This window comes from Drosophila kikkawai, chromosome X (assembly GCF_030179895.1).
Source record: "Drosophila kikkawai strain 14028-0561.14 chromosome X, DkikHiC1v2, whole genome shotgun sequence".
NCBI lineage: Eukaryota > Metazoa > Arthropoda > Insecta > Diptera > Drosophilidae > Drosophila > Drosophila kikkawai.
Genome location: NC_091733.1, coordinates 32,608,015 through 32,631,673, shown reverse-complemented (window position 1 = coordinate 32,631,673; position 23,659 = coordinate 32,608,015). Strand labels below are relative to the sequence as shown.

At 50.7% G+C, this 23,659-nt stretch overlaps 7 protein-coding genes across 12 annotated transcripts in view; 2 read left to right on the top strand and 5 right to left on the bottom strand.

Annotated features, from left to right (window-relative positions):
- The window catches only part of LOC108085074 (lethal(2) giant larvae protein-like), a 52,776-nt gene extending 49,710 nt beyond the window's left edge, over positions 1–3,066 (bottom strand). Inside the window, exon 1 of the mRNA XM_070288422.1 lies at positions 2,221–3,066. The gene's annotated coding sequence lies outside the window, so the exon portion shown is untranslated. The remainder of the gene's footprint in view (positions 1–2,220) is intronic.
- Positions 3,067–3,986: 920 nt separating this feature from the next.
- Positions 3,987–8,146, bottom strand: Prp5 (pre-mRNA processing factor 5). Its single transcript, XM_017181541.3, has 4 exons — positions 7,922–8,146; positions 7,600–7,860; positions 6,330–7,539; positions 3,987–6,266 (listed from the first exon to the last, which is right to left on the bottom strand). The coding sequence occupies exons 1-4, from the start codon at positions 7,936–7,938 to the stop codon at positions 4,098–4,100; spliced, it is 3,657 nt and encodes a 1,218-aa protein (XP_017037030.1). The 5' UTR covers positions 7,939–8,146; the 3' UTR covers positions 3,987–4,097.
- A 156-nt stretch (positions 8,147–8,302) lies between these two features.
- Positions 8,303–9,450, bottom strand: Sirt4 (Sirtuin 4). Its single transcript, XM_017181534.3, has 2 exons — positions 9,188–9,450; positions 8,303–9,123 (listed from the first exon to the last, which is right to left on the bottom strand). The coding sequence occupies exons 1-2, from the start codon at positions 9,366–9,368 to the stop codon at positions 8,369–8,371; spliced, it is 936 nt and encodes a 311-aa protein (XP_017037023.1). The 5' UTR covers positions 9,369–9,450; the 3' UTR covers positions 8,303–8,368.
- Positions 9,451–9,490: 40 nt separating this feature from the next.
- On the top strand, positions 9,491–11,189 carry LOC108085067 (p21-activated protein kinase-interacting protein 1-like). The gene is made up of 3 exons (XM_017181533.3): positions 9,491–10,343; positions 10,414–10,493; positions 10,552–11,189. Exons 1-3 carry the CDS (start codon positions 9,588–9,590, stop codon positions 11,045–11,047), a joined length of 1,332 nt encoding a protein of 443 aa, XP_017037022.1. The 5' UTR covers positions 9,491–9,587; the 3' UTR covers positions 11,048–11,189.
- Positions 11,190–11,252: 63 nt separating this feature from the next.
- HDAC6 (histone deacetylase 6) lies at positions 11,253–18,155 on the bottom strand. Of its 6 annotated transcripts, none has more exons than XM_017181528.3 (9): positions 17,656–18,153; positions 16,671–16,982; positions 16,478–16,608; positions 16,223–16,406; positions 14,998–15,269; positions 13,506–14,940; positions 12,846–13,442; positions 12,545–12,632; positions 11,253–12,003 (listed from the first exon to the last, which is right to left on the bottom strand). In XM_017181528.3, exons 1-9 carry the CDS (start codon positions 17,656–17,658, stop codon positions 11,603–11,605), a joined length of 3,423 nt encoding a protein of 1,140 aa, XP_017037017.1. In that variant the 5' UTR covers positions 17,659–18,153; the 3' UTR covers positions 11,253–11,602. The 6 variants fall into 6 exon arrangements, with proteins under 6 accessions (XP_017037017.1, XP_017037016.1, XP_017037018.1 ...); XM_017181527.3 differs by having other exon boundaries at positions 12,807–13,442; positions 17,656–18,146; XM_017181529.3 differs by lacking the exon at positions 17,656–18,153 and adding an exon at positions 17,041–17,188 and having other exon boundaries at positions 12,807–13,442.
- A 616-nt stretch (positions 18,156–18,771) lies between these two features.
- On the top strand, positions 18,772–20,899 carry LOC108085064 (uncharacterized). The gene is made up of 2 exons (XM_017181526.3): positions 18,772–20,315; positions 20,377–20,899. The coding sequence occupies exons 1-2, from the start codon at positions 18,857–18,859 to the stop codon at positions 20,820–20,822; spliced, it is 1,905 nt and encodes a 634-aa protein (XP_017037015.1). The 5' UTR covers positions 18,772–18,856; the 3' UTR covers positions 20,823–20,899.
- dah (discontinuous actin hexagon) lies at positions 20,839–23,394 on the bottom strand. The gene is made up of 6 exons (XM_017181525.2): positions 23,024–23,394; positions 22,743–22,959; positions 21,806–22,672; positions 21,625–21,742; positions 21,390–21,564; positions 20,839–21,314 (listed from the first exon to the last, which is right to left on the bottom strand). Exons 1-6 carry the CDS (start codon positions 23,274–23,276, stop codon positions 20,977–20,979), a joined length of 1,968 nt encoding a protein of 655 aa, XP_017037014.1. The 5' UTR covers positions 23,277–23,394; the 3' UTR covers positions 20,839–20,976.
- Positions 23,395–23,659: the final 265 nt, after the last annotated feature.

Genomic DNA, 23,659 nt, shown 5'->3' with positions numbered 1-23,659 from the left:
TTCAGAACAAAAATGAGCAAAAAAAAAAGACAAATTGAAATGATAAATCAATTGAACAACACACAACGGGCCTTCGCCTCTCTCTCTCTCTCCAGAAAAGAAGAAAGAAACCCCTCCACTTAAAAATCTGGTACTGCTCGACAACAAGGATAGACACCTACACAAACACACACCCACACACACAGTGATACATCGACACACAGACACCGACAAAGACCAAAAAACGAATGCCAAGAAATTGCTTCAAGTGATCCGATAATAAGAATCTAAGCTTATAAATCTAAGGGAAAATGGCAAAACGAGAGGAGATACTGAAAAAAAACAACAGCAGCAGCAGCAGCAGCAACACACACCTAACACACACACACACACCACTCACTTGCGATATTGCATATTAACCACTCTGTATATATTACTATATACAATATAGGAGACTTTGATTCGATTGTAAATACCAGCAGCACACGTAGCCAAAAAATAAAAAAGGACGAGGATGATTTTTCAGCAAGCTTACAGTAGGATCCAAAAAACCAGGCCAAAAGGAAGGAGTAACCCCGAACCCATGACCCCCTCCTCCTAGCTTCCCCCTCAAAAAACAGCAAAGCAAGAGCATAATTTAACCCTTTTTTTGTCTAATTATAAGTAAACTAATGCAAAAAAATATAACTAAATAAATGCAAAGAAAAGCAGAAGAGTTAGCAGCAACTGTGGAGATATTGCAACGAATTTAAAATGTTGCCAAACTAAACTAAAAACTAAAAAAAACTAAAGAAAGGACACGTATATATATATAAAAGCCACTCTATGACAACTACCCATAAAACATATGAAATATATATAGTAATATAAATAGTATATATATTATATATGTAAAGAATTTAAAAAAAATATATATACTATACATACAAATTTTTTTTGTGTTTTTTTTTATAATTTAGCACATTTAATAGTTTTAACTAGAATTGTACATATAAAGCGAAGAAACGTAAAGGTCAAGGTTATATATAGCGTGCGTGTGAATGATTTTGAATGCTGAGTAGCCATAAATAAAAAATATAAACAAAAAAAAATAAAATAAAAAAAAACAAAAGAACCCAAGTCAAGACAAGCGCAAAATTCAATAATAATTTTAAAAAACTAAATCGAGTAAAAAAAAAAGGGAAAGCTAAATAAAAAATAACTCATAGTTTTGTATCGAAACAAAATATTTGCCCACAAATTAGTGCATAATAACGAACCGAAAAACAAAAAAGCGCGTAAACAAAAACATTGAATTTTTTTCATAAAAGCGCATAATAATAGTTATAAAAAATTATAATACCAAACAACAAAACAAACAGCGGAAATCCGACAAGCTCATAACTACATTTAAATTTAATTTTAGTAGTTTCTAGACACAAGAAAAACAACAACAAAATACTGTAGCATGAAAATCAATTGATTGCCGGTGGAGAGATATATAAGTAAATAATAAAAATGCAGCAAGCAAGCAACAAAAAATACGAAAATAAACACAGGTGTTCTCTATTTTGGGGTAGATCTTGAAATCCTCGCACATTTGGGGATTTCATGGGAAGCAACTTGTTTGCTTTCCAACTTTTTTTTTAATAATATTATAAAAATCAATAATAATTATAATTTTGTAATAAAATAATTAAAAGCAGAACACAATCATTATTTTTGGAGAAAAAAAAAAAAAAGAAAAAAATAATAATTATTTTATATTTATATTAAAAATAATGATTGTGTTCTGCTTTTAAATATTTTATTACAAAATTATTTTTAAAATAATTTATATAAAATAATTTAATTTGGCGGAATAATGGCAGAATTCTGGAGGACGGCGAAATAAACGGGAAACTGTGAGCAGAGACAAACACAAGATTTCCAGTTTCAGTTTACAGCCGAAATCACAGCAAAGAACACCAAAAATGGCCAATCCACAGATGTGGATCGTATTTTACGTTCTGCCTTCTGTGAGAGAGCGCTTTCCTTTCGTTTGCTTTTACATGTTATTTGAAGCGCAAGAATCAGAAACACAATGCAGAACAAGAAAAAGCCGAGGCGGCAGTAAAGAATTGAGAGAGAGAGACAGCGATAGAGCAGAGCGAACGATGCTTTGCTCTGCGTGTGCCGAATAACGGTACAAAAGAAAATATGCAAAGGCAAAGACTGAGAGCGAAAAAAAATAAAAAACAAATAATGGATGACTGTACTCACTTTGTATTTTGTAAATTCCTCTGTAAATCGAAATTCCATTTCAGTTTTTTTTTTAGTTTATGCACGAAAAAACTGCACACCAATAACCGGCACTTATTGGCTGTGCAGCCCGAGCGCAGGTTTTTTCCGGCTTCAACACGGATTTTCACCCGATTAACCGGTACCGATCCCTCCGAAGGGATAGTTTTCCCGACCGGACGACGTTTTCCGTTTTATCGAACGTTTTTCCTGCGTTTTCACAGGAGCCGCGTATATTCCGACCGATCAACTCGAATGCGAGCAAAATGACGAGGGAATGGCGGAACTCTCGAGGACGGCCAAGAAAACGGGACGCTGTGAGCAGAGAAAAACACAAAACAAAAAAAACAAAAAAGCACTGCCACATGCTCACGCATCCTATTTCACTAACACTTGCATACTTATAGCCGGCCGTCAAGACTACGCAGTACTAGCGTAGATTTTCTCGGTTTTCCCTCGGATTTTCGCGCAGAAAACAGTTTCCGATCCCTCTGGAGGGATAGTTTTCCGACGGGACCACTTTTTCCCGTTTTTCCGAACGTTTTCCCTTGTTTTTCTGGGAGCCGCGTCTTTTTCGACCGATCCTGGCGAGTGCGAGAGCGAAATTAATGTAGAATGGCAGAATGGCGGAAGACGACGAAATAAATGGGAAGCTCTGAGCGGCGCGAGAGTCGACACACTCTTTCAGCGTAGATTTTCTTCGTTTTCACTCGGATTTTCGCAAAGAAAAGAGTTGCCAATCCCTCAGGAGGGCTAGTTTTCCCGACGAGACTAATTTTTCCCGCTTTTCCGAACGTTTTTCCCTGTTTTTCCCTTGTTTTTCTGGGAGCCGCGTATTTTTCGACCGATCCTGGCGAGTGCGAGAGCGAAATTAATGTAGAATGGCAGAATGGCGGAAGACGGCGCAAGAGAGCGGCGAGAGAGTCCTCTCTTTGAGCTTGTGCATGTCAAAACTACTCTTACACGCTTACAGAATAACAGTGTCAAATATTTATGGGAATGTTAGTTTGGGGTCGAATTCTCGTGTAGAATAGAGAGCGCAAAATGCGGCGAAATAAAGAGATAATGGCTGAATTCGAGAAGACGGCGAAATAAACGGGAAGCTCTGAGCGGAGAGAGAGTCGACACAGATTGTGGACGATATTGGATAACGAATGGCATCCACTTCCAATCAGAAGTTAATTGTTAAATTTCTACGATCCGCTTTATTTGCATTTTTAATTGTGGCCGAGTTTCGATCGGAACAGGCACAAAATTAAATATTTTCCTTTTTTAATTGGTTACTAACGATGTACATAATTGCAAATGGCAAAAAGGGCATTGTTTACTTTCTCAAAAATAATAATTATTATTGAAATAATTTAAATAAGCCCATAATTATAATTTTTAATAAAAATATTTGAAATCAGCAAGATTTATAATAATTATTTTAGATTTTTATGTTTTTTAATAAAAAAAATGATGTGCTGATTTTAATTATGTTGATAAAAAATAATAATTATGATTAATTTTAAAATATTACTCAATTTTAATCAGTATTTATGGTAAACAAAAATATAAATCAATGTAAAATATTTGTTAAGCGATTTTCAAAATAAAACTTATAATGAAAAAAGTGACTGAAAAAATCTGTTTAACGTTTTTTATGCGCCCACGTTAACACTAGTATACTTGAGGCACTGAAAAACTGGCACAGTATATTCTATAAATATTTATAAATTAAATATTAAAAATAGCTAGTCACTTCGTTTCATTTTTATTCTGCCAGCCTTTAAGTTAAAAATAAATCTTTATTAGATTTGATTGTAATTTAGATTTTTACAGTTTTTTGTTGCTCGCAATTTATCATTCCCAGTTGCCTAGACCACCTTGTAGCGCCCCTTGTTGAAGACATGATGAGCCGAGCTGAGCTTCAGCAGCTCCTCCTTGATGAGGCGCGTGATCTCGCGCTTGGCCTTCTGCACGGCCAACTCGCTGCAGCTCTCGATGGCCAGGTAGAGCTTCCGCTCGCCATCCGGCGGATTCTTGCCCTGCGGCACATAGGTGCCGCGCACAGTGAGGCCCGCCTCCGAGTACTCAGAGATCTGGGCGAGGGCCTCCTTGGAGGTGACCTTCCAGCGGGCCTGTTGCGGGAAATCGTTGATCTCCAGCTCCTCCTCGTATTTGGTAAACGAGTTGGTAGTGCCGCCCGCCATGGTGCCCAGTGCCTCCTCATCCTCCTTGGGCTGGTAGTTGAGCTTGTTGTTCAGCTTGGCGGCCATCTGCTCGGCCACCGTTCGTGCCGTCAGCAGCGGCGGTGCTGTGCCCGGAACATGCTGTCCCTTGAGCAGCGGCTCCACAACCGTCACCGTGCTCTTTGTGTCCAGATTCTTGCTGCTGTTGATCTTAGAGGCCAGGCGCTTGGCCAGCTCCAGTTTGTCTGAGCTGAGGGCTGCTCCGCCAACGGCTCCAGCTCCAGCGGCACCAGCAGCCGTAGGTGCACCACCGCCCGGTACAGCGCCAGCAGATGCCGCTGCAATGGCCATATTGGCAGCAGCAGCGGCGGCAGCTGCCGAGGCCAAAGCCACATTGCCACCGGAAGCGGCGGCGGCGGCAGCAGCGGCGGCAACCGCAGCGGCAGTGGCCGCCGCCGCAGCTGTGGCCGAGGCCGAGGTGTCCTTCACCGTACGCTTGGCGGCAAAGATCTGTTCGATCTGCTGGTCAATATCCTGCTCAATGTCCTCTTCATCATCGGAATCGGCCAACCCGAGGGCAGCCTTCTGCAGCTTCTTGCTCTCCTTGACGGCATTGAACTCCTGCTCGTCGAACTTGAAGCCCTTGCCGCTGAACCCACCGCCGGTGTGCACTGTCTTGCCCTCGGCCTCCTGGGCGGCCTTGTACTCCGTCCACAGGGTCTGCAGCTCGGCGGGAATCAAACTGCCGGAGAGGTCCAGGGCGCGAATCACATCGCCGGCATAGCGCGATTGTTCCGGGGTGATGAAGGTGAAGGCGCTGCCCTTCTTGCCCGCACGTCCAGTGCGTCCACACCTGTGGACATAGTCCTCGTAGTGATTGGGCACATCATAGTTGACCACCAGTATGAGATCCTTGACATCGAGGCCGCGTGCCGCCACCGAGGTGGCTATCAGCAGCCGCACCTTGCCCGACTTGAAGTCTATAATGGTGGAATCGCGATCGAACTGATCGATGCCTCCATGCAGGCTCATGCACGGATAGGAGGCCTTCATCAGGTCGCGCAGCAGGCTGTCTGCATTCTCCTGCTTGTCCACAAAGACAATGATGCTGCCCGCCTCCTGGTATATGCCCAGCAGCTCCAGCAGCTTAAAGAACTTGGCATCATCGCTGAGGATGACCACATTCTGCTCGACGTCCTTGCAGACCACCGACCTGCCGCCGACAATCACCTCGATGGGCTTCTTGAGGATGCGACGGGCCAGGGCCTCCATTTGGCGCGGGAAGGTGGCACTGAACATGACCGTTTGGCGATCCGGGCGCACGTTGTCGATGATGCGCATCACCTGCGGCTCGAAGCCCATGTCGAACATGCGATCCGCCTCGTCCAGGACCACGTAGGTGACACGTCGCAGGTTTGTAACGCGCCCCGAGTTGGCCGCCAGCATGTCGATCATGCGACCGGGCGTGCACACAAGGATCTCGGCGCCGCGTTTCAGTTCGGCTATCTGCTCGGAGATCCCCGTGCCGCCATAAACACAGACAGGGCGCAGGCCCAGGGACTTGCTAAACTTGCGTATGTCCTTGCCGATCTGCATGCAGAGTTCGCGCGTGGGCGCCATGATGATGGCTATGGCACCGTCGCCATCCTCCAGGCTCGGCTGGTCCAGGATGTGCCTAAACATTGGTAAAATGAATGCCAACGTCTTGCCACTGCCGGTTTTAGCAATACCTATCAGATCCCGTCCGGACATGATGGCCGGTATGGCCTGGCACTGGATGGGAGTGGGTTTCTCGAAGCCCAGCTTGCGCAGCACGTCCATCTCTTTCTTGCTGACGCCGCACTGGGCCCAGGTCTGTGGGGGAGAAGGGGAGCCACTAGTTATCCAGATCTTCTAGTTTTTGGTATTCAGACTCACCTTGATGGGCTTGGGACAGCCCTTGCCCTTCACCTGCACCCCCTCCAGCTCCTGGCGATACTTCTCCACATCGCCGGACGTCATGCGCCCCAGTTCGGGCACCTCCACGTAAAAGTTCTTGCGGAAAGGAGCATAGCTAACCGAGGAATGATCTATCTTGGCCAGCTCCTTGCGATGCTTCATCGCCAAATTGACGGCCGTGTCGCGTATGTCCTCCAGCTCATCCTCGCTGGAGTACTCCAGACTGTCCATATTCTGTTCTATCAGCTCGCCCTTCTTTGTCGTCGTTGACTTCTTCTTGGCCACGCCCGTGAGGATGACCACGCCCTGCGCCTTGGTGGGCGGATTCACAAAGTTGTTGACGCGACGCATCTCGTTGTTGACCTCCTGCATGTAGGCGTCCAGCGGATCTATATCGTCTTCGGGCTGGGTTTCAGCCGGAGGAGCAGCTTCTTCAGCTTCCGGTTCGGTTGCGGTTGCGGTTTCGGGTTCCGGCAGAGAAGTTTCCTTCTTCTTAGCCTCATCCGTCTCCATTTTGACGGGAGCTGCGGGAGCTTCAGCTGGCTCTGGCTCCGGCTGCGCCTCCTTCTTCACCTCCTTGTGCTCAGCGGCAGGTGCCTCCTTCTTGAGCTCCGCCTCCGTTTTGGGTGCCAAGCCCATGCCCAGCTTGGCGCCGAACGCCTTGCCAAAGGTGGGTCGCTTCATAGGGGAGAACTTGGTCTCGACGGCATCGTCGTCGAAGCGCTTGCGAATGCTATGGAATTTGGAAGGCGGCGAGTCGGGCTCGGCATCCTTCTTGCCGCTGTCCAGCGACGGATCATGGTTGCTGTCATCCTCCTCGGACTCATCCTCCAGGCTCCACTTCTTGGCGGTTTTTACCGCAGCCAACGCCACGGCCGGCGCCTTGGTGTCCCGCTTGCGTTCAGCCCGCCAGCGCTCAATGCGCTCGCGCCGCTTAATCATTTCCTGCTCCAGGCGACGCTGCTGCTCCTCCTTGTCGATCTCCTCCACCTCCTCGTCCGAGGAGCTGGACGAGGGCACCGGTATAATCAGAGGTGCAGAGGCGGCGGGACGTCTGCCCTCCGACTCCCGGTCCCGCTGGCGATCACGATCGCGCTCCTTCTCCCGGTCGCGTTCCTTTTCCTTCTCGCGCTCGCGCTCCTTCTCTCGCTGGCGATCGCGGTCCCGGTCTCTATCGCGGTCAAGGCGCCTGTAAAGGGTAAGGAAAAAGCTTTAGTCCTGCGCTCTAGACGGATTGGGAACCACTCACTTGTCCTTGTCGTAATCCTTGGACCTGGAACGCTTCCTTCGCTTCTCATCCCGCCTGCCGCGTTCGCTGGCCGAATCCTTGCCACGCTTACGATCGTCCCGGCCGCTGCGGGAACTGCCAAAGCTGCTACCGCCGCCTCCTCCTCCTGCTCCCCCATTGCGGGATTTTCCCATGTCATAGTCCCTGCTGCGATTATCGCGATCCCTGTCTCTGTCCCGCTCCCTGTCCCTGTCCCGCTCCCTATCCCTGTCCCGCTCGCGCCTGTAGAGGAAAGGATACAACTATTATAGGAAATGTTGGAAGAAAAAAGTGGAAAACTTACCCAGAACTCTTCGACATTGCCGATTTGCTGGTGCCGGGGCCGCCGGTTCACCGCAGTTACGCCTCCTACTAACGAACGGTGGCTAACCGATGCCCAAAATACTGGATTTCTTCCGCAGAACAGCCCAAACGTCAAAGCTCAATTCCTTTTATTGACTTTTTTCTAAATTTTCAGTTGCCATCCGGCTTGTTTCCTTGTTTTTTTTTTTGTGAAATTGCTGTCCACCGGTCATCGATATTGATATCGCTATCGATTACTTATGGTATTTTAAAAACTTGCTGGTATTTTTTCTTGCAGGAATTTGAGTTTGAATTATTTTTTTAATGTGACCAAAAAACAATAATTTTTTAGTTACAAAATAAAAATAAAGTATTTAAAATATTTATTGGCATATATATTCCATTTATTGGACACACATTTATAACAATAACAGAATCTGAGGATTAGCTAGGAGCTTTTCGTGGAACGAAAATCAAAGAGCTTGGGTATCACATCGCCGCACTTGGCGGATATCTTGATGTCCGCCAGATGATCGGCACGCGTATCTCCTATATTGACTATGGCCACCGGCAGCTTGAGATCCTTGGTCTGCAGTACGATCCGGTAGCCGGAGAAGACCAGGAGACTGGAGCCGAGCACCAGGAGGCCATCGCTGTTGTACACCATCTCTGCGATCTTGTCCAGTCGCGCCCTGGGCACCGAATCCCCAAAGAATACGATCTCGGGCTTCAAGTCCCCGTCGCACTGCGGGCAAGCGGGTATGTGGAAGTTATCGATGTATTCCGCGGGTATCTCCACGTCGCCATCGGGCCGGATCATGTCGGGGGCGTCTTTAAAGGCCGGATTGAGGGAGGCAAGAATGCTCTGGAACTCGTGACGATCGATGCGATACTCACAGGACAAGCACTTGACCACAAAGCCACTGCCATGCACCTCCATTACGTTCCGGCTGCCCGCCTTGGTGTGCAGCCGATCCACATTCTGGGTGACCACCGCCTGGACGCGCTCCTCCCGCTCGAATCTGGCCAGGGCATGATGCGTGGCATTCGGCTGGGTGACGGAGAACGTGGGCCAGCCCACGAAATTACGGGCCCAGTAACGTTTGCGGACCGCCGACGACTTCACGAACTCCATGTGCTGCACCGGCTTGTGATTGGACCGGGCGTAGAGTCCCACGCCCTTGGAACGGTAGTCGGGAATCCCTGAGGTGTATTATATTATATTAGCTGGATGCTGGGGTAATTAAATACGGGGAGGGGAACTCACCCGATTCCGTTGAGATTCCTGCTCCCGTCAGAACCAAAACATTCGGTTTGGACAGCAGGAAATCCTCCAGTCGCTTGATGTCATCCACCACCGCCGGATTGTGCTGTGGCACATACTGCTGCCGGGCGGAGGAGCTCCTTAGGGCGGTGCTGCGGAAGCGCAGCAGGCTGCCCACGCGCATTTGTTTAAAACTTGTCTAAAATTGTATTATTGTTAATTTTGCACTTGTTACCGCATCAGTGTGACCCTGAACTTGGCCCTGCAGAAAATACTAAATAACATATGTACATATGTATATCGATATCGATATTTGTGGTTGATGTTGCAACCTCTCGCACACGTGTTGACAGCGTCTTCAGCATAAACAAATTGATTTTAAATAATAAATAAAAAAAACAGCATGCCACCAGACATCGAGATCATCGTGGGCACCTACGAGGAGTTCCTGGTGGGCTACCAGTTCGCGGAGCTCGACCAGGATGGCGAAACGTCCAGCAAATTCCGACTGAAGCAAACGTTTGCAGAGAAATCGCACGCCGGCTCCATCAAATCCATGGCTGTCCAGGGTCCCTGGGTGGCCACCGGCGGCATAGATGACCGCATCTTTGTCTATGACATGCGCATTCGAAAGCAGTGCCAGATCCTGCTCTCGCACGCTGGCACTGTCAACACGCTGACCTTTTCGCCCGACCTAACGCACTTGATCTCGGGCAGCGCCGATGGCCACATGATCGCTACCCGCGTGGCCACCTGGACCACTGAGGCCGACTGGTGCAAGCCCCATGCCGGCAAGCCAGTCACCCACATCAGCTGCCATCCCAGCAGCAAGCTGGCCCTGTCCCTGGGCGGCGATCTGGTGCTCAATACCTGGAATCTGGTCAAGGGTCGGGTGGCCTACAGGACAAACCTGAAGAGCAAGAAAACCCTGGGCAGTGCCCCGGATTGCCTGTCCTGGTCCACGAGCGGCGACCACTTTACGCTGAGCGGCCCCCTTCTGCTGGAGATTTGGGAGATCAAGAACGCCCAAGTGGTAAGGCGTGCCAAGACGCCGGCCAAACCAGTGTGCGTCAGCTGGCTGAATGCCAAGGTGTGCCTGGCAGGCCTTGAGAACGGCAGCATTGCCTGGACTTCGCTGGAGGACGATCTTAACGCAGCGGTCAGTGGGATTACCTTTTCAAGTATATTATTTGCGTGTGTTAATGCGCCCTCGCTCCTTTCCCCGACAGCCAAAAATAATTCCCGCCCACGACGAGTCCCGGGTCAAGGCCATGGCCTGTTTGAACGAAACCCTGGTCACCGCCTGCAGGTGAGTTTTCTGCGTAGAAGGAAGCCCTAATTCCTAATCCCACTCTCATATTTCTTAGCTCGGGCGAGATCAAAGTCTGGCGCTGCAGTCTCGACAAACAAAAGCTCACGGAGCTGGCCAGCACCAACATAGACTGTCGTCCCACCGGCCTTGGCTTGCTGGATCTCAGCAAGTTCGGCAATGTCCGTGCCCAGATGAAGCCCATCAAAGTGGAGGACAAAGCGGCGCCTATGGCGGAGACCCCGAAGGTTCCGACGCCGCGGGGCTACGTGACCATTGAGTACGAACAGGATGAGCAGACGAAAGTTGAGGCGGAAGCCAAGAAGACCTCCAAAAAGAAGCAGCCCAAGGGGGCGCTGCCAAAGCCGAAGGATGAGGACACCAGCGAAGACAGCAATTCGGACGAAGAGGAGGATAGCGATGAGCTCTCCGACAGCGACAGTGATGCCTCTAGTGACGCTGGCGACCGGCGAAGGAGGCCCCTCAAGAGGAAGCAGCCGCCAGCCGTACCAGCCTCCTCCCAGCGGAAGGGCAAGCAGCAGAGAAAGAAATAATTATCAATTAATTAGTCGGCTTTAGTCTCCTCCTCCTTTCCATGTTACGACTGTAAATAAAGTTGCTATTTTGAGCGATTAAATAACCCTTAAAAACTAATAATTAAAATATACAAATAAATATAGAAAAATCCAGACTTAATCTTGAAGGATAATGCTCATTTACGGTCCCCGGTTGAAGCGTTAGCGAGTGAAAAATACTCAATAAATTATCCACATTTTTATTGGATGATAATCAGCTGATAACATTATTAACAATTTGAATTTATGCGTACAGTAGAGGGAGCCGGGGTCAGGATGTCAGCTCCCAAATCAACAATAACTTCACCTTTTCATTTCGCTCAGCTCAGTGCTAGGGGTGGGAGCGGCGGGATAGCCATCTGTCTAGCCATCCCCCTCTCAGGGGGCCAGGAAGTAGTGTAGAAGGTTTAGATAAATGCGTTCTAGCAGCGGCCACAGGTGCTCGGCCAGAAACTGGAGCAGGTGTCTGAGTGGCGGACAGAGCGCGCACATGTAGTTGGTGAGGGCGTCCAGCACGCGGACGAGGGCCATGGGTCAGTTGCTGTCATTGTTATTTCGCTCCAGCTGGATGCAGATACTCCCGGCGCCGCCCGGAATACAGTCGTCATCCTGGTCCTGTCCGTCCGGCCCCAGTCCGTAGCAACCATCCGCGCGCCGCTGGCAGGCATATGTCCAGGCCATGGGCTCCTGGAACTTGTCCACATGCGCCGCATTGAGGAACGCGTACAGGCGGGGATGATCGAGGTAGGCGGAGCACGCATAGCACCACACGGAGAGGTCGCTCAGACTGAGGGCCAGCGGATGATCGGAGCCCAGGGAGTGCATCTGCATGTGCTCGTTCACGTAACGCCCGCAGGCCACCGTCCGACAGCTCAGACACACCCAGTTCTCGGCCAGCGAATTGCACCCACTGCACGCCGCATTTGTGTTTATTGCTGCAGGGCGAGATAAAAATATATTGCAAATAAATTCGTGTTTAGTTAATTTCCACACAAAAAGAAATATATATTCTCAAAAAGCCAGAGCGCATGCGAAACCATCAACCGGACTTAGTTCTTAACCCTCTAGGCGACTTTCAACGTTTAAATATTTATTAGCAGTTAGGAAAACATTAGGCCTATGCATAGAAGCGTTGAAAGCCCCCTAGGAGCCACAAATCACTGTAGAAAAAATGATTTCATTCAACTTATTCCATTGTTGTGGGAAGTGGCACCAGAGGGTCAAGCACAAGCAACTTGGAAGCGAAAGGAAGCACAGAAAAAGCAACAAGCTCCATAAATGCAGAGTTCAAGCATGCTTTACAAACAACATTAATTATTGAACCTTTGCACTAAACTTTAAAACAAAAATAGAACGCTAAAATCGTAGCACAACACAAAATAACATTTTCAGCACAATCAAAGCCTCGCTGCAGTGGCACACAACACACACAGAAGCAGAAGCTGGATTAAACTGTTGGGGAAACAGAAGTCTTACTTAGCGGCGCCTCCTCTGGCAGCAACTGGCTCAAGTGCGGACACGTCTTGAGCGGATACACGGCGAACATCTCATTCTGCTCGAGGGCCTAGGAAAGCCCAGGCAAGGATCAAGGTGAAAACGTGAGCGCAAAATGGGGTATTTAAAAAAGTTGGTGGCATGGAAATGAGGGAGACAACCAGAGGGGAGAGAGACAGAGACAGAGACAACCGATTAGCTAGGGGGATGATGATGATGATTTTGTGGATAATGTTCGTCATACCTCCTTGTGCTCTGCCATGTACTCGGTGAGAGTCTTTACCTTGACTTTGGGCTTGCTCCCGCTGGGCCGCTCCTCGCCGCAATCGGTCCGATCGCCTTCGGCTCCGCCCGTCGTCCGCCGAACGCTGTCACTTGAAATATTCAACTGCCGCAAGGAGGCGGTAAGAAAATCCTCGTTGTTATTCTCGCCCACGAGCGGCTCCAGCGGCAGCCGCTGGCAGCCCACAAACTCAAGCGATTTCCAGTGCCGGGCCTGCAGCTGAAGGCACGCCCGCAATGTCTCCACACAGCTCTGGAAGGCCACAGTTGCCGGCTTCTGCAGGGCCTGGGCACCCAGCTGGGGCGTGGGTACCGGATCGCCCAGCAGCGTCTTCGTGCACATGGTCATTGCATACGAAATGGAATTCACATTGTAGCCACCCTCCAGGCATATGATGATCCTGCCGCCGGCCAGGGCCGATAGCCAGTGGGTGAGCAGGCCATAGCCCTCGGGTGTGACCTTGCAGCCGCCAAGGGGATCGCCGATGGCGGCATCGAAACCGGCCGAAACGAGCACCAATTGGGGATTAAACTCATAGGCAATGGGCATGATGAGCTGCTGGAAGGCCAGGGCATACTCCAGGTCGCCCATGCCCTTCTGCAAAAGTGAAAAGAGATTAGGAAATAAGGATAATGTGCAACGGAGCAGACAGACACCCACCTTGTTCCAGGGTATATTCACATTGAAGCCCCTGCCCGCTCCCTTGCCCACCACATCGTAGTTGCCATCGGGTCCCTTGGGGAAGAAGGTTCCATGCTCGTAGCGATGGACACTGATGTACAGCACCTTGGGATTCGACTCGAAGATGTGCTGGGTGCCGTTCCCATGATGGACATCCCAGTCCACGATGAGCACCCGCTCCAAGCCAAAGTCCCGGATGGCATACTGTGCGGCAATGGCCACGTTGTTGAAGATGCAGAATCCATGCGGCTGATCCGGCTCGGCATGGTGTCCTGGCGGACGGACATTGCAGATACCGCTGCGAGATTCACCGCGCAAGACACTCTCTACCGCCTGCAGCACAGATCCGGCGGCCAAAGTGGCGCAATCGAAGGTGCGCGGATGCAGATACACCGAATTGTAGCTCGCTCCCAGCTGCTGCAGTTCTTCCGGATCGCGGCCGAGCAGGCGACGCACGGAATTCACATGGGAACGTGTGTGGGCGAGGCAGACCTCGTCCGTGGTGGCTGTCCTGCCCGCCGGCAGCTGCTTCATCCTGGCCAGCAGGGCGTACTCCTCGTGCATCTTATGGATGTGCCGGATGCGCGAGGGCTGCTCCGGATGCCCGGGATCATGGAGATTCGAGTGCTCCAACATCTGGGGATCGTAGGCATAGCACACCCGGATCGGGGGTATCGATAGCTTCGTCTCTGTGCGCAGCACCTGCAGGCGGGCCAGATTCCTGACCTTCTTCTCCGCCGGCAAGGGGATGGCTGTGTCGCGCGTGGGATAACGATCCACGGGCGGCGGTCCGCCTATCCAAATGCGCATAATCTGATGCAGATCGCTGCCGCTGCCACTATCGCCTTCGCAATCCCGATACAGGTCGGCCATTTCGGTCACCTCGTACGTTCTCTGGAGCTGCAGGCAACGCCAGTGCGGCCTGTGCAGGCAGATGCAGCTGAGCAAGGCCTTGGCTAGCTCGGGACGCGGCAGGGCCAGCGGCTCCACCAGCGGCGGGCAGGGATCACCGAGCAGAGAGCGAAGCGTCAAGGCGGCACCCTCGGCCAGGGAGTCCAGGCAATAGCCACCCTCAAGGACCACAGCCACACGGGAATCGGCCAGCCGGAGTAGCGGGTTGAGCAGGTGAGGATAGCAGGCGGGCGTCACCTCCATTTCGCCCTCGGGACAGCCCAGGGCGGCGTCATAGCCAGCGGAGACGATGATCAGTTCGGGCTGATACTCCAGGGCCACGGGCAGCAGCAGCTGCTGGAAAATGGCCAGGTAATCGCCATTCGTCATCCCGATGGAATTCAGGGGCACATTAAAGTTGTAGCCAGTCCCGGGACCAGACCCGATGGCGTGGTAGTCCGACTCCTTGAGGTGCGGCCAAAACGAGCCGTACTCGAAGCGATGTATGGAGAAGTAGACCACCCTGACGGACACACTTGGTTAGGGAGCGCTCTGCTAAGGCTCTCCTCCTTTCACTCACCTGGGATCGTTGTAGAAGAACCGCTGCGTTCCCTGCCCGTGATGGACATCGTAGTCAATGATCAGGATGCGCTGCAGCTTGTGCACATCCAGGGCGTGCTGGGCAGCCAGGGCCACATTGTTGAAGAAGCAATAGCCATTGAACTCGGCCTTCATGGCATGATGACCCGGCGGCCGGATGATGGCCATGCCATTCTGCGCCTTGCCAGCAATCAGTTGATCCACCAGTTCAATGGTGGAGCCGGTGGCCAGCAGGGACAGTTCAAAGGTGGACTGAGGGCAGGAGGGCAGGAGGGGAGAGAAGAAAGACAGGATAGAAAAGAGAATAGGAGGTTATCAAAAAGAACAATTTGTAATCTTGAAAAAGCCTTATCTAAGCTCAATAATAAACACTATACTATATGGATTTCATGGATTTACAGTGCGTTCCATATGCATAGAGATAGGGGGAGATACCAGGTATTGATTTGCTGTACACAATTGGGAATTGTAAATAATAAAACCCATGAATCATAAAAAAGAAATATTTATAAATAACTATTATTAAATTAATTATAAAACTATTTATTTGTTAATACAATCCTTCGATTTTGATCCGAATTCAAAATATATGTGAATATTTTCAACTGCATTTTTGTTACTTCTTTAAAAATAAAATAATAAAGCTAAAGATTCCAAGTGTTTTTAACTGATTTTCTTTCAACTTAAGAAAATTCAATAATACAGTTAAAGTTTTAAATTTTTATGGTCTAAATGTTTTGAATTATCGTAATTTTTGAAAATTAAATAATCAAGTTAATCGCAAGGCAACGATATAGCACATAAAAGATCTATAAGTAAACTTAATATTTGCACGCGAATAAATATGAAAATTTGTATTAATTTTCTTAATTTAAACCCAATCTGGCAGCTTATAATTCAATTTAAACCAATTATTTTACAGCGAATAAATAACTATAAAGCCTGGGACCTCACCCCTGAATATTAAGACAATAGTAAAGGAGGAAATAAGCTTAATTTTAAAAGTTACAATCCCACAGATACTACTGAACTTCACTGTGCCTAAGCCCCTCTAATCTAATCTGCATGCATTTGCATTTTTCTCGAATGGCAAGTGAACTGAAATCAGCACAATCTCCCCGGGCAATCAAGCGTAATCACCAGGCAATTAAGCGCCTGAAGGGGTACCAGGTGCCTGGTACCCAGCCTGGTATCGATTTGCTCACCGGATGAATGTAGATTGAATCGTAGCGGGAGCTCAGCTCCTCCATGCGCTCGTCGTCGCGGATGCCAGCGGTCTGCTTAAGCCGCTCAAAGTGCTCCTCGGTGTGCAGGCGCAGGATCTCCTCCTTGGTGGCGGCCCTAGAAGGCAGTTGGTTGCACCTTTCCACCAGGTTCAGCTCACGGCAGCTGAGGAAAGTAAAAAAATGCATAATTTAATTAAAAAATACTAAAAACAATATCAAGGTCTGGGAACTCACCGCTCCAGGACGCGTGTAAAGCGCTCGGGACACTCGTAGTGCTCCTTGTCCCACAGACAGCAGTGCTGGCTCATGGTCTCATCATAGATCAGGGCCGTGGGTCTTTGCACCAAGCCCTTGGCATTCATGGCCTGCATTTCTCCAAGATAATGCCCATTAATAAACCGTTACTAGATGGGAAACAAGAGCTTACATTCTGGAATATATCGGTCACCGTCTCCTGCATGGCCGTAGCGTTTCCCTGATTCTTGAGCATATTCCGTGCACGACGTTTCGCCTCCAAGAGCGCTGTGCTCGGTTTGCCAGCCTTTCGCTGATCGCCGACATTGGTGCTGCTGTTCCCACTGCTGCTGCTGTTTCCGCTGCTGCTGCTGTTCCCGCTACCGCCAAACATTCCAGCTGCCGTTGCTGCCGTCGTACCGCCAGCGGTCGACTTGGATTTGACCATGGCGCGAGTCTGGATCTTTGCCTGCTGGGCGCCGCGTCGCGTGACGATGGGCGGGCTCTGCGGATAAATAATGTATAAGGCTTAGTCTCGATTACAGACACAAACACACACACACAATGAGATGGAGGGGCCAAGATGCACTGATTATTTTCAATATAATTAGACAAACTTAAAACATAAGAAAACTTGTTTTAGTTCGTATGAAAGCCAGATATGAAATAGAAGTTTACGAAACAAAAATGTCAAAGCACAGAGATTACGAGTGTTGACACACTTTTGGGGACTCTGATTACAGATTACAAAGGCTACCGAGTTCTAGCACTAATCTTGGAACTGTTCGAGATTAAATATACAATCTTAGGTTGCAGCTAAGCAGGCTTCACTGTACTTCTCAGCAGTTAAGCAGATTTTACTGTTAACTACACATAAAAGAATCGTACTTTGGTACAGTCTTCTCAAGTTACAGTTATTTATGTCCATAAGCTTGATAGGAAGCTTTCGCAGTGTTCGCCTTGTGGAGGTGACACTGTGTAGGTGTGTGTGCCTGAAAGGAAACCAACTGCTGGCCACGAAGTTTGAACGGGAACTGCGACTGGGAGCCAGCTTGGAGCATGGAACATGGACAAGCCAGCGGGCTGTTGGCTGCGGCGCGAGTGGGAGTTGTTGCCATTGCCGCTTTTGGCCAGAGCCACTCCAAAAAGGCGGCAGCGGGCAGCACGTATGCACTTACCATAATGTGTGTGAGACTCAGTTCGAATCCGAATCGGAAACTGGAGGAGGAGCCGGGAGTAGCTAGCGGGGCAGCAGGGGCGACCTGATTCACAGCTGTGGTGGGCGTCCGTTTGTTGGTTGGTTTGTTTGTTTGCAGCCGTCACCGTAGTAGCCGTGGTTAATACTTTCTTGGCTTTTCCTTCAGCCCCCGTTCCGTTTTCATCGATTCTTTTTAGTTTTCTATTATAATTAGCCCGTTTTGCGTGTGCTATAAATTATGCCTACTTTATTTCTATCTCGCTTTCGCAATCCCTACTCTGCTCTGCTGCTGCCCGTCAACGAGTGTGTGTGAGTATGTGTGTGTTTGCGCTTCAGTTGCTCCGGCTTTTGTTGTTATTGTTATTCCTCTTCTGCTTCTTATTTTCCCGTTTGTTGTTCTTGTAATTGCACTGCACTGAACGACAAAAACTGTGTTTGCCTCGCGTTTCGTTTTACTTTTGCAGTTAACAGTTGCAGCTGCAGTTGGCAGAGTAAGAGAGCATTGCGATTTTTTTATAATAAGAAGAAGAAGAGAAAAGATGCGGCGGCAATGCAACGGGCAGCAGCAGTATTAACAGATACAAGCAAAACCGAACAAGAAATCTCGTGCACGGACACACATACACGGCGCTGAAGCTCTTGAAGGGAGTGGGTGCGAATCAGGGAGCACGCGCGCGGGCGGCGAGGAATGCGGGCGGCGAGATGTTTGCCGTATTCTTCTTGCCGCTTACAACAACAAATGTTGCCAATTTAGCTAGTTTCAAAACCTAATTATAACGATACTTTTTGCCCAAATATCGAAATCGCTCTTTGTTTGATATTTTCCCCTTGGTCACTCTGAACTTCAAAGTAAAATGTCAAAACAAAGTTTTACATGCTTGGGGTCGAATTCTCGTGTCGAATGTAGAGTGTTCGAGAGCGAACAAACTTCGGCAGCCTTCGGCTCCGTTGCAACCGAACCGAGAGAGAATGTGTTCGACGAACGTGTTTGGCCGATAGGCACCACTTGTTGAATAATCGCCGAAATCGATATAGGATTGCCACCTTCTAACCAATCGATATACCGATTTTCGCTTCCGTCCTTCTGTCGATCTAGAGCCATCTCTGGCCGCCCGCCAAATCACGGCCTTTGATTTACTGTTGTGGTCGCCACATTGTTTACCTTGGTGGATTCGGCGTCCATGCTGCCCTTCGTCGAGGAGCACGTTCCGGAGCTGCTGCTGCAGCGCTCGCGCATCGCCTTCAGCTGCAACCTGCACCTGGGGCGCGGCCGGGAGCGGCACAAGGCCACCTCCAGCCTGGTGCTCGCCCGGAACCTCAAGTTCTACGAGTTCCGGCGCAAGGAGCTGCTGCATCACATCGATTTGAGGGGCACACGGCTGCAGCGGTTGGCCGGCAAGCTGGAGAGCTACGCCGGACCCGTGAGCCACTTCCTGCCCAAGGAGCCGGGGTCTGTAAATGGCCAGGAGCTGGACTGCAGCATGCTGTCGTCGTCAGAGGAGCTGCCCATCAAGATAGGCAAGTACGTGTGGCAGCAGGATCAGATCTATCTGCTGCTGCACTGCTGGCAGCTGCTCCTCGTCCTGCGCCGGCCCAAGGAGCATGGCTGCAACTTTGAGCTGGTGGCCCAGCACTTGGATGTGGCCTCCTTCCGCATGACTGGCGGCCCCATTCCCTTCCAGGCCTACGTGGAGCTGCAGTTCGCCAGCAGTGGCAAGCGCCTGTGCACGGACTTTCAGGAGCCACCGCTGGACGAGGGCCCCAGTACCTCCAGCAAGGCCAGCGACCCTGCCTCCGCCACGGTTTCCGTGTCGTCGCAGAAGTTTGAGCGCCTGCTGCAGCAGGTGCACAGCGCCCGGGCGGAGCTCTCTAGCCAGCGGGCGCAGACGCAGCAGGACTTTTCCCGCAGCCAGGACCTGCAGACCTTCGGGCCGCCTGGCCAGCGTTCCCTGCTCCTGGAGGAGAAGCAGCTGTTGCGACGCTTCGGCGACGTGTGGACGCGCGTGTGCGGCGACTATTTGGTCTGCGGCTGCCTGCTGATTAACATAGCCGGTGGCCATCGGCTGAGCATTGTCCAGGAGCTGCGTCCGCTGGTGCGTCTGGAGCCGCAGTCGCCGAGCCTTACCTTTGAGCACCGCCTCTACGAGCTGCCGCTGCAGGCAGACGGCCAGCCGCCGGAGGATTACGAGGAGCTGGCCCAGTTCTGGGCATGTCAGGAGCAGCACAGTCGTCGTCTCAAATGGAGGCAGGTGGCGAAGGCGGCACAGCTGCCGCCGGAGTGCTCGGCAGTGCTGGTGGTGCGTCTAAGCCTGGCCGACCTCCTGCAGGCGGAGCGGCTTCACCTGATGGCGGTGTACGAGGTGAGAAGCGGACAGGAGAAGCAGCTGGAGGCGGCGGCCATTGAGAGCAGGCAGCTGCATTTAGTTAGTTTGGATGCGAGAAAGCTGCTTGACGGCATGGAGGCCCTGGCACCCACATTTGCGGCCTCCACGCTGCACCAGGACTTTCTGGCCGTGATCGTTACCCAGAAGGCCAAGAGTTCCCTGCGCCTGGAGTTCCAGACGCCTCAGGACTGCGCGCGGTTCGAGGAGCTGCTGGTGGCCAAGCTGCAGTTCGAGCTGATCCAGACCCAGGATCAGGGTGAGTGTGGGGCTCCTCCTTGGCTTTGAAGGGGAAACTAATGGTTGTTCTCTTGAGACAGCCTCCCGTCTGCAACTCCTGGATGCCACCTGCTCGGACATTGCCTTCCAGTCATCCTCGGACTCGGCCTTCCTGCAGCGCATCTTCTACAACCGCCAGCTGCTGTCGCAATGGTGCGGCATCCTCTTGCTCCGCGACGATCCCGGCCAGCATTGGCACATCTATGCGCCCACAGAGCCCCGCCTGCGCCTGCTCCTCCACCGCCTGATGCGCGACCTCCTGCATCTGCACTGCAATCTCACCCAGCTGGAGGTGAGCGAGTACCTTTCCTCGCCAGCGGATGCTGCTCTCGAGCTGGAGGCGAGTCTCGACGAGGAGCTAAAGGCCTGGCGAGAGATGCTAAAGGCGGAGAGGCGACTGGGGCCGCTACAACATATCCAAGGCCTGCAAATGGCCAGCGATGTGCTGGCGGCCACTGTGATAAGGAGCCAGAATGCCCGGGAATAGGTGGCTAGCCATAATGTTTATGATATTGCGATCTCGTCCGACTCCTTTGTTTAAAAAATAAAAGCTTACAACTTAAATATTACATTTTTCAAAAACAATTTAAAAACAGGAATTCCTTGACTTGGTCTGGCTGAAATCTGAATCTCGCTTCTCCTCACGTGCTCAGGCGTCGCTGCTGCTCCTCACCCTTGATGATGCTGTCCAGGACATTCTCCAGATTCTGTGTGGCCGCCGATAGTTCGGCATTGTCGCTGTAGGAATCCTCCACAATCTCCTTGACCTTGTGCACCAGCAGCTTAAAGTTAAGCATGCCATCTCCTCCTGGTGGAGCAGCTGCTACTACTCCTCCTCCTCCTGGCAACAGGGCAGCGAGAGGCAGTGAGCCTGGCCCCTGGCTGGCGCGACGCTGATCAAACCACAAACTGATGTCATTCAGGGAGTAATCCGACTTGTTGGCCTCCAAATAGCTGCGATTCAGGTCGGCGCCATTTACTACAAGAAAAAAGGATTGAAAGCAGCACTTTTGAGAAGGTAACCCCCAATTTCTCGAGGGGATTCGCTAGTTACTTGAGTGCGTGAGATTGGCTCCCACAGGGGCATACATATCGAAGAGCTGCTGCCTCTGCGGTGTGCTGGAGCTCAGGAAGGTGGAGCTAACCAAGGCAGTGGATAATGAAGGAGCCGGAGCTAGAGTCGGCGCCAGACCTGTGGCTGGGGCTGTGCCTCCTGGCGTGGAAGAGCGCTGTAAAAGGAAAGAAAAGAAGTCACCACCCGTTTCTCCTGTTGCCCAATTTAAACCCACCGATAGCTGCCGCATATCCTCAATGATTTGCAGCAGGAACCTTTGGTGGGCACTTAAGAACTCGGAGATTTCCGAGCTGGACGAGGTGGCCACCGTTGCCAGCTGTGTTTCCAGTTTCCTACAAAGCAAACCCAGGTTATTAAAAGCCTCAAAATAAGTCTCCCTCCTCTCATATACTCACGCATTCTGCTGCAACAGACGATCAATGATGCACTGCAGCTGGCCCGAGGCCTTGCTGGCCATTCCAGTGAGGGAACACAGCTCCTGCTGCTGCAGGATCTCCTTCTGCTTGCTGTGCTGCTGCTGCTGCTGCTGCTCCCTCTCGTGTAGACTTCGCGTTTCGGCGGGTATGGGTATGGGCGTGGCAGCGGCGGCTCCACTCTCCTGGGCATGGCAGAAGCCCCGACGCTCCTCCTCCTGCGCCGTCTTGCGCCGCGGCACCCACAACCAACCGCAAAGCCTGGCCAAATGCCGTGTCCACCGCTGCCGCGGCTGATCCTCCACAAAGACCTCGCACATTCGATGGCTGGGCTCGTGACGGCCGCCTGCAAAGCCTACCGCAAAGCAGGGCAGGCACAGCGAGATGTCTCGGCACACCTGGCAGCGAAACCTAATCCCCACGATGTTCTCCTTGCGGCAGCCAGCGCAACAGTTGCCATGTATCAAGTGCTCCGTGTCCTCGATGCGCTTGATCAGGGCCAACAGATTGCCGTAGATGAGGAAGCGCGTCTGAAGACCGGCGCCCGTCCAGAGCTTATGGAACTGCTGCTCGCCGAGACCGGCCATGCCATGGGGACACCGGGCAAAGCACTGCTCCATCATCAAGGACAGATTGTGCGAGCCATAGGCCTTGGCCTCGCCCAGATAGCTGAGCAGCTTGCTCAGCGTGGCCAGGAGCTGCTCGAAGGCGTAGCGCGACATGATCTGTGTCTTGGGATCGGCCAGCAGGCCAAAGAAGTCGCCAACCAGGTGATCGCTGCTGTACAGCTTGCAGAGCAAGATGAAGGTTATCTTGATCTCCAGCAGGGAGATCGAATGGCGGCGTTGTCTGGAAGAAGAGGGAGAGAGAAGGGTCGTAAGTAATAAAGAGTAGAACGAGAAAGGGAGAGAGCCCTTACGGATCGTAGACGTTCCAGAAAAAGTTGGCCAGCATCCCGGTGGCCCTGTCCAGCTGATAGCAGCTATCCTGAGCAAAGTGTCCCAGCTTCTCGCAGGCAAAGTAGACGTCGTGCAGCAGCGAGGTCAGCTGGAAGGGTGGCACCATCAGTTCCCAGCTGCCGTTCATTCCATGCCGCTCCAATATGGCCAGCAGCAGCTTGTACGGTATCTTTCCAGCTGGAAAACGGTTCGCAAATCTTTAGGAAACACTACTCTGGGGGATCGCTGTCATGCCACTCACTGTGAAAGACCTTCTGCAAGGCCACAAACTTGCTGGCACACCGGTACACCGTGTACTTGTAGTTCCCGTAGTCCGTCTGCAGCGCATCCATAATGGTGGCCAGGTCTTTGTTGTTGTTGTTGTTGAGCGTAGGAGGAGCCACTTGTTGCGCGGCCATTACCTGTCCAGGCGCCTTTTCCCGGGCCATGCAGGCCATCGCCTCCGCGCTAGTTCGCATTTTGGTCAACTGCGGTCGTTGTGTCGTGGCCAGCATTTCCTTTTATTGTCAAGTTTTACTTATTATCCTGTAATTCGCTTCGCTTCGCTTCCGTTAGCGCAAAAGTCAAATTTCGGTGCAGTGTGACCACTCCGCTTTTCGATTTCTAAGAATCGATAGTGCGATCGATAACCGGAGCAGAAGCCACAAAGAGAAAAGAAGAGATGAGAAAAGAAGGGAAGAGAAGAGAAGGAAGAATGAGCGGCGTTGTTTTTAGGGTGGACGTAAACCCTTTAAGTTAGGGTAGTCTATAGGAGATTGCAACAAATTAATAATATAATATGTGAAATTGTATAATAAACGAAATAAAAATAATGGAATAATTGAGTAAACAGAAATTCCATCATTCTAAAATATAAACTTATTGGCATTAAATTACA

Excerpts from the sequence above, each read along its gene's own strand:
- Prp5 (XM_017181541.3), bottom strand. Across the intron at positions 7,540-7,599 it reads AAGGATTACGACAAGGACAA|GCGCCTTGACCGCGATAGAG; the intron begins GTGAGTGGTTCC and ends TACCCTTTACAG. Across the intron at positions 6,267-6,329 it reads GCTGTCCCAAGCCCATCAAG|ACCTGGGCCCAGTGCGGCGT; the intron begins GTGAGTCTGAAT and ends TCTCCCCCACAG.
- LOC108085064 (XM_017181526.3), top strand. The coding sequence starts at position 18,857 with ATGCTGCCCTTCGTCGAGGAGCACGTTCCGGAGCTGCTGCTGCAGCGC. Across the intron at positions 20,316-20,376 it reads GATCCAGACCCAGGATCAGG|CCTCCCGTCTGCAACTCCTG; the intron begins GTGAGTGTGGGG and ends CTCTTGAGACAG.
- Sirt4 (XM_017181534.3), bottom strand. The coding sequence starts at position 9,368 with ATGCGCGTGGGCAGCCTGCTGCGCTTCCGCAGCACCGCCCTAAGGAGC. Across the intron at positions 9,124-9,187 it reads AGGAATCTCAACGGAATCGG|GGATTCCCGACTACCGTTCC; the intron begins GTGAGTTCCCCT and ends AATACACCTCAG.
- dah (XM_017181525.2), bottom strand. The coding sequence starts at position 23,276 with ATGCTGGCCACGACACAACGACCGCAGTTGACCAAAATGCGAACTAGC. Across the intron at positions 21,743-21,805 it reads CGTCTGTTGCAGCAGAATGC|GAAACTGGAAACACAGCTGG; the intron begins GTGAGTATATGA and ends TTTGCTTTGTAG. Across the intron at positions 21,565-21,624 it reads AGGATATGCGGCAGCTATCG|CGCTCTTCCACGCCAGGAGG; the intron begins GTGGGTTTAAAT and ends TTCCTTTTACAG.
- HDAC6 (XM_017181527.3), bottom strand. Across the intron at positions 16,609-16,670 it reads TGACCGATATATTCCAGAAT|GCCATGAATGCCAAGGGCTT; the intron begins GTAAGCTCTTGT and ends GGAGAAATGCAG. Across the intron at positions 13,443-13,505 it reads TGAATATACCCTGGAACAAG|AAGGGCATGGGCGACCTGGA; the intron begins GTGGGTGTCTGT and ends TCACTTTTGCAG.
- LOC108085067 (XM_017181533.3), top strand. The coding sequence starts at position 9,588 with ATGCCACCAGACATCGAGATCATCGTGGGCACCTACGAGGAGTTCCTG. Across the intron at positions 10,344-10,413 it reads AGGACGATCTTAACGCAGCG|CCAAAAATAATTCCCGCCCA; the intron begins GTCAGTGGGATT and ends TTTCCCCGACAG. Across the intron at positions 10,494-10,551 it reads ACCCTGGTCACCGCCTGCAG|CTCGGGCGAGATCAAAGTCT; the intron begins GTGAGTTTTCTG and ends CATATTTCTTAG.